Source organism: Mandrillus leucophaeus, unplaced genomic scaffold, assembly GCF_000951045.1.
Source record: "Mandrillus leucophaeus isolate KB7577 unplaced genomic scaffold, Mleu.le_1.0 Scaffold28, whole genome shotgun sequence".
In the NCBI taxonomy this organism is placed as follows: Eukaryota; Metazoa; Chordata; class Mammalia; order Primates; family Cercopithecidae; genus Mandrillus; species Mandrillus leucophaeus.
The window spans coordinates 2406970-2414060 of NW_012102920.1; the positions used below are offsets into that span (position 1 = coordinate 2406970).

The 7091-nt window shown below is 64.2% G+C and overlaps 1 protein-coding gene across 1 annotated transcript in view; it reads left to right on the top strand.

The window, feature by feature from the left end:
• Nucleotides 1–4287: 4287 nt before the first annotated feature.
• Nucleotides 4288–7091, top strand: part of PTGDS (prostaglandin D2 synthase 21kDa (brain)) — a 6415-nt gene continuing 3611 nt past the window's right edge. Inside the window, exons 1-4 of the mRNA XM_011985108.1 lie at nt 4288–4456; nt 4597–4679; nt 5748–5931; nt 6747–6897. Of these exons, the coding sequence (XP_011840498.1) occupies nt 6776–6897 (122 nt within the window). The 5' untranslated portion in view covers nt 4288–4456; nt 4597–4679; nt 5748–5931; nt 6747–6775. The remainder of the gene's footprint in view (nt 4457–4596; nt 4680–5747; nt 5932–6746; nt 6898–7091) is intronic.

Here is a 7091-nt window from a genome sequence, read left to right on the forward strand (position 1 = left end):
GGGAAGGAGGAAGGAGGGTGCAGCTGGGCCAATGGGCCTGACTGCCACAGTGTGCATGGCCCCCACAGCCCTGGAGAACCCTGCCAGGTGGGAAGAGCTCACGCCCTCTGTGCAAGTGGAGAAACTGAGGCTCCAGAAGGCTGCCCACCCCCTGGCCAGGGTCACCCATCCCTGTCAGATCCAGGCTCCTGCCAGAGTCACAGGTACCAGCCCAGCCTGGGACCCTTGCCTGGGGAGGGGGTCCTGGCCCTGCCCATCGCCAGTCCCTGCAGTTCTCGGGGAGTGGTGCGTCCTGGGGCTGGCAGTCAACACCTTCAGGCCGGAGCGCAGGTCCCAATTCAGGATGTTGGTGGCAGCCGTGGTCACGTCCAGCCTGCTCAGCTGAAGCTCGGTGCCAACAGCCCCTGCCAGGTGATGGGACTGCCCGGGGAGGGGAGATGGAGGGCTGGGGGTGGAGACCCCTCATACAGACAGGCAGGTGGGCAGACCCCGTGGGCGGTCCCCGTGGGCAGAAGGAGGCAGCGCCTGCCTTGAGGGAGCTCACCCACACCCTCAGCACAGCTGTAGGGCCCCTGCTCCTCTCCCGGGGCCTGCAGTTTGGAGGAGGAGCCTGTCCTGAGACCCAGGGGCAGGGGAAGATCAGGGCAGGGTGCAGGGCCAAGGGACACAGTGACTGTGGCTGGGACGCCCCAATTCCACGCATGCAGTGAGAACTGCCACGGGCAGGGACATGGTCAGGGGTGGGGACAGGCAGGCTGCCAGGAAGAGCAGCCTCAGGAAGAGTGGGGAGCAGGACTCTCCAGGAGGCCAGGAAGCCTCCCCCCCCAGCTCACCCAACCTGCCCCTCCCCAAAGCCTTCGCCCCAGCCTCTCCCCACCACAACCTCCTCCTCCCACAGGGACCCACTCTGCGAATGCTGGGCCAGGACCCCTGTCCCTGAGAAGCAGCCAGATCAGAACCCCCTTAGAGGTCAGGAGGCTGAGTCTTCCCTGCCTGACACCCCAAGAAAGGCCCAGAACTGCCCCCAAGTTAAGGACACTCCACATCTGTAATCCCAGCACTTAGGGAGGCCGAGGCAGGAGGATCAACTGGGGTCAAGAGTTCGAGACCAGCCTGGGCAACAGAGTGAGACCCTGTCTCTACAAAATAAAATAGAAAAATGAGCTGGGTGTGGCGGTGCATGCCTGTAGTCCCAGCTACTTGGGAGGCTGAGGAGGAAGGATCGCTTGGGCCCAGGAGGCTGCATTGAGCTGTGATCGTGCCATTGCACTCCAGCCTGAGTGACAGAGCAAGCCCCTGACCCTAAAAACATAAATAAATTAAAAAGGACACTCCAGGGAAGGTATTGGTGTGGCTCCAGAGGGGGCACGGTCTGCAGCCTGTCCCCAGCAATAGGGTCCTGACCCTCACCTGCTCCCTGCAGAGGTGGGGCTGGAAAATGACAAGATGGAGGCTACGCCGAGACCAGGTGCCAGGAGAAGGGACCCAGGCCAAGCTGCTTGGTGAGGCCCTGAGCACGGTCGGAAGGGCCCACCCAGGACCCCCTGAGGGCTGGGCTGGGCTGGGGAGGGAGGGTTCTCCCCAGGGCTCACCCCCCTTCTTGGCACAGGGTAGGGGAAGGAGCTGGATTTCGACCTGAGGGAGAAATTTATCAAATTTGACCAGATCCTGGGCATCAGCCTTGACCACATTCCCTTCCTGCCCCAGACTGGGCTTGGAACCTGGGCTGTTCCTGGCGGCCCTGCCCACCCACAGTCACCCCGTGCTCAAGGACAGTTGGATCTGGCTCCTCCTGGCACAGACTGTTTATTTCTGATGGGGCGGTAGGGGCAGGTGTGGTTGAGCCTCCCACGGGGAGGGGACACCAGCAAGGCTGGGACTGGCGGTGAGGGTGGGGTCGCCAAGGGCCGGGCCAGGCTCCACTGTCCTCAGGACAGAGGGTGGCAGGCCCAGGCAGAGAATCGCGGAGGGGCTGCAGTGAGAGAATGGAGACGAAGAGACCTGCGGGAGAGAGAGGGGCAGAGTGGGTGCCAGGGCCGGGAGGAAGGAGGGCCTCGTTGATCCCAGCGGCTGCCTCCCTCCCAGCTGGGTGCTCTCCTGGCCTGTCCCACACTCTCAGGTGAACAGAGCCAGATTCATCCTCAAACACAGGCCACCCTCCATGGTGCCCAGCAGAAACTGCCCTAGGCTGGGGGGCTGGGACCATGGGGTGACCAGAGGCCATGGAGGCCTGTGACTGAGGGGCCCTGCCAAGCTCCACAGCACCTGGCACCCCCTGCCCCTGCTAGGAGCACTTCCCTCACCGCTCGCTCTTCTCAGAGCTGTGGCTCCGTCCTCCTGGGTTGCCTCGAAGGAACCCCAGAGTGAGAGGCAGGAGCCCCCATCTCAGGGGTGTGGGCCCAGGCTCCCTGTGGCCACCCCACGTTCCCCAGATGGGAGCTAGGAGACCCTGAAGATCCAGGCCCAGCCCTGACCGGGGGTAGGCACGGAGGTGGGGAGCAGCCTCTGGAATCGGGTCTCCACTTGTGCCCTGCAGGAGCCAGCCCCTTGTGTTGAATGGTCCTTCTGGCTTCTGGCCTCTGTGGGGAGCGGTGCCCAGCCTGGTGCTACAGTGACCCAGGGGTCCTTAGGCGAGGCCCTCCCAGGCTTGGCCCCTGCCCAGACCCCGCTGGCCTGGGGAGCTCCCGCCCAGCCCCTAAATGGGCAAGGTGGGGACACTTTAGCCCTGACCTTCCATGACCTAGCTGGGCGCTCCTGAAGTCAGACTGGGCCTCAGAGGTCCATAGCACTGCTCACAGCACCGGGATCCTGGAGCCGAGCGTCTCGAGGCTGGGGGTGTGGGTGTGGTGTCGGGGGTTAGGCCACCCCCTCCTCACGGCCCTGCTGCCTTTGGGATGCAGCAGCCTCTGCCAAGCCTGCTGGAGCCCCACATTGGACAGATCGCTGCAGCACCCCCAAATTGCCCTTTGTCCCCCAGAGACAGCCAACCCAGCCCTGGCTCCAAAGTAGCAAAATTGGCTGCAGCTTGGCCATAACTGTCTTTGGACCTCATGGCCAGCAATGCACATACGAGTCTCAAGTCCCAGGGATACACCTGCTCCCCTGTCCTCTGGCTTGTCCCCGGCTCCCCTGTCCTCTGCCCCATCCCCGGCTGCTGGGGAAGCCTGACCTCCAGGGTGGTGCTGGGAGAGGCGGCCAGAGGCAGCCAGAAAGGGTGAGTGAAGAGGTGGCCGTTCCCAATGTCAGTAAACACCCTAATAGCCAAGAACAGAGAGGCAGGCTGGGTGAAGAGTGGTCCCCATGCTTTGAGCAGCTCAGAGATGCCCTGAGGAGGGGCGGTCCCACGTGGCCCGTCCACTCAGGCCCCCTTCAGTCACAGAGCAGCTCCCTTGACACAGGGAGGCCTGGGGGAGAATTTCTTGCCCCTAGAGGAGCTCTGAGCTGGGCTGCCCTCACTGCACCTGGCCCTGGTCTCCCCGGCTACAATGCACCAGGCTGGGCACCACTCCCCACAGAGACCAGAAGCCAGAAGGACCAGACCATTCAGCACAAGGGGCTGGCTCCTGCAGGGCACAAGTGGAGACCCGATTCCAGAGGCTGCTCCCCACCTCCATGCCTACCCCCGGTCAGGGCTGGGTCTGGATCTTCTGCCCGACTTGTTCAGAACACTCCACACAGAGTCTCAGTGACCCTGGGCACTGCCCTCCCCTACAGAAGATCCTTAGTGGGGCAGCTCTGGCAGGAGTGAGCCTCTGGGGCCGGGAGGCTTGGGTACCTCTGAGAGGTGGAGTGTAGAGGCTGCCCTTCCCCAATCCCAGGCTGGGGGAGCTGATCCCCGGCCACAGGTGGGTGGGGCTCACGAGGTTCCCATGAGTTTATTCAAGGCTGGTGGACACCCAGTCGAGCTCAGGTCCCACCAGTCACTGGGTCAGCCTCGGTCCTCGAGGGCAAACCATTGGTGGGGACGCTGGATAGGGGCACCACTGCCCCCAGAGGATGCTGGCCAGGGCCCCAGGGCAGACACAGCTTCCCTCCAGGAAAAGGTTGGGGTCAGTTCTGGGAGCCCAGGCCCAGGCCACCAGTCTCGTCTCTGACCTGCCTGGGCCGCAGGCAGGGGGATGGCCTTCGTGACCTCTTAGGGTGGAGGCCAAGTCCCTGCATTCTGTGACTCAAAGCAACTGGTTCCCAGAGCAGCAGGGTGGGGCAGCCAGCCTCCTTCCTGCCCAGCCCTCCCCCAGGCTCCACCAAGGTCCTGCCTGGCAGCCAAGCTCAGAGCAAAGGGAAGGACACAGAGAGTGTGCAGCAGGGGGGTCCTTGTCCCTGCCCAAGCTGCAAGAAGCTCCGTGAAGGCCCCTTCTGCCCCTGTCCACCTCGCACAATCCTAGTGGGGGGAGGAGGGAGAAATCCGGCGTGTGTTCACCAGGAGCTGGCAACTGCCCTGCCCCTCCTGGATGTGGTGAGAGACGAATCTCCGGCCCTCGGGTGAGCCCAGGTGCGCCCATGAATCAGGGCTCGTGGGCGGCTTCCACTCACTGGTCCTCACTCAACCGTGTCTGGGGAGTGTCCCTGACCTCCCGCTGGCCATCTTGACCACAGGGACTGAGGAGTCGGTTCCTGAACCGAAGCATGAGTTTGTCAGCTCTTCCAGCTCCCCAGGCGCCAATGACCACATGGTCTCAGTAACGACTGGTCAGGGAGAAGGGACATGGGACCTGCCGGGCCTTCTGCTGCCCACTAGAAAATGAGGAAGAGGAGGGGCTTGGTCCTTGTTCTAGGCACCGGGTTTGAGGGCTGGACACCCGAGATCCCTGGGAACCCCTTCGGCTATGTGAAGACCTTGCCCCATTAGGCTTCAGAGTCCCTCCCTGGCAGGTGACCCAGGCCTGCCCTGACGGAAGCCATTCAGACCCAGAGCCACGTGTCCCGGGTCTCCCTGCCCTGGGCCACCTGCCACCACGCCCCAGGGCTTGCTTACCACTGGGAGGCGCTCTTGTCCTGGACTGGCCTGGTCCAGGTTGGGACCTCCAGCCAGGCCAGTGGGTGAGCCACCAGCCCCACCAGGGTGGAATGACAGTCTGGACTCAGCTGGCAGTGGGCAGGAGGCCAGTCTTGTGACGATGTCACAGCCACAACTCTCTTCCTGCCCCTCCCTTGTCCTGATGGGAGCCCCCAGCTCCGTAGCTGAGTCAGGCCTGGGGGCCATGCAGGGTCCTGGGTTTAGGCACCCCACCCCTATCTGTTCCAACAGACCCTCCCTCTCAACCTAGGGCACAGATGGCATCTGAGCCAGCAGCACACCGCTGCTCCGGGCAGGGGCTGATGGGAGGCCTGGGTGGAGGAGTGGGTTCTCAGGGCTACCTTGGCCCCCCTGCACTTTTGCCCTCTTTCCCCCGCCTCTCCGGTGCCTCCCGGCTCCCTGGGACTCACTCCCTCACCTTGGCCTCTCCCTGGGACGCTGCCTGGCCACCCCCACCAGCCCTGACACCGGTGCTGCCCACTAGCCGCTGCTGCTACATAGGCATGTGCCTCCCCCAGTCTGGGCTCCTTGACCCCCAGGCATTGGGAAGGGGGAACAAGGAAGCAGTCCATGCCAGCCCACTCCCAGGGCTCATGAGCCCCCAGCAAGGGATGGGCCACAGAATCCAGGAAGAAGACAGGCTCCAGCCCCTAGTGGTCGCCAGCGGCCCCCTAGAAGCTCACCACCCCACCTCATCCCACTCACTCCTGCTGTCACGTACATTTCCCAGCTCCCCACCCCGGCCCAACTTCAGACCAGCGGCAGCGCTCACCCACCACGCCTGGCAGGGAAGCTCAGTCCCAACAGAATCCAGACAGGGCCCACCGCATGTGCCTGCCTGTGACGGCCTGTGACAGGGCCCCAGCCAGGGTCGACGAGCTGGAGGGGCCCAAGGAGCTGGGTGCAGCACTGGGGTAACAGGACAGCCCCACGGGGTGCTCCCGAGTCTGGACCAGACTCAGAGTGGGGAGGACCAGACTCGGTGGGGGTCAGACTTGGGGTGGGGAGATTGCTGGGAGAAGGTGGGGCCTGTGGCAAGTGGATAGGGCCTGTGCACAAGCCCAAAGGTGCCCCAGGATGAAATGGGTGCCTAGGGGTCACTATCAGAGCCCCAACAGCCGGCCATGGGGGAAGCCGTGCCCAGCACACCTGGCCCTCAGGACCCTGCAGGGCAGATCAAGTTTCTCTACCTTGGCCTGAGCTTCTCATCAACGCTTCACTTGCTGGGCTTCTCAGGGTGGAAGTGGGGCTTTGTGTCCCCTTCTGGGGTGGCAGGGCTCGGAAAGGGAATGATGGTAGGGGCTGCGAGATGTGGGTCCTGGCCCCCAGTGGGAAGAGACCAGAGGCCTTGGAGGCGGGCATGGCTGAGAAACACAGCCTCTGCCCTATCAGGGCCGTTGGGTTGGTGCGCCCTGCCAGCAGGAGGAGGGTGGGCAAGGTCCCTGCCAGCTCTGTCTCTGGGACCAGTGGGCAGGGGCCTCTGCCTCACCCCACACTGCCTCAGCCGGGGCAGCAGGCCCAGGCCTCTTGCATAAGCGCCCTGTGGGGGACGAGGCTGCAGCTGTGCCCGGCCACCCCATCCCCCAGCATCACGAGTCTTCAGTGGGCTGTCCTCGGGCCCTGGGTGGAGGCCAAGCCTGGCCCATAAATAGGGGTCTCCTCAGTGCCCTCCGCTCCTCCTGCACACCTTCCGCACACCTCCCTCGCTCTCCCACACCACTGGCACCAGGCCGCGGACACCTGCTCTGCAGCAGGAGAATGGCTACTCATCACACGCTGTGGACGGGACTGGTCCTGCTCGGGCTGCTGGGCGGCGTACAGGCAGCACCCGAGGCCCAGGTCTCCGTGCAGCCCGACTTCCAGCCGGACAAGGTGAGGGGCTTCCCTGAGCCATCCCCAAGGGGAAGGGCAGGGGAAGGGCACTTTCCGGCTGGGTCTTCTCCCCGGGAGGAGCGAGCGACGTCCCGCAGTGCCACGCAGTGCCGGCCAAGGACTGAACGGGCGTGCAGGAAGGAGGCTGGGTAGCTGCCCCAGGAGACTGACCGCGAGAGGCCCTCCCTGGGCACCACGTCCC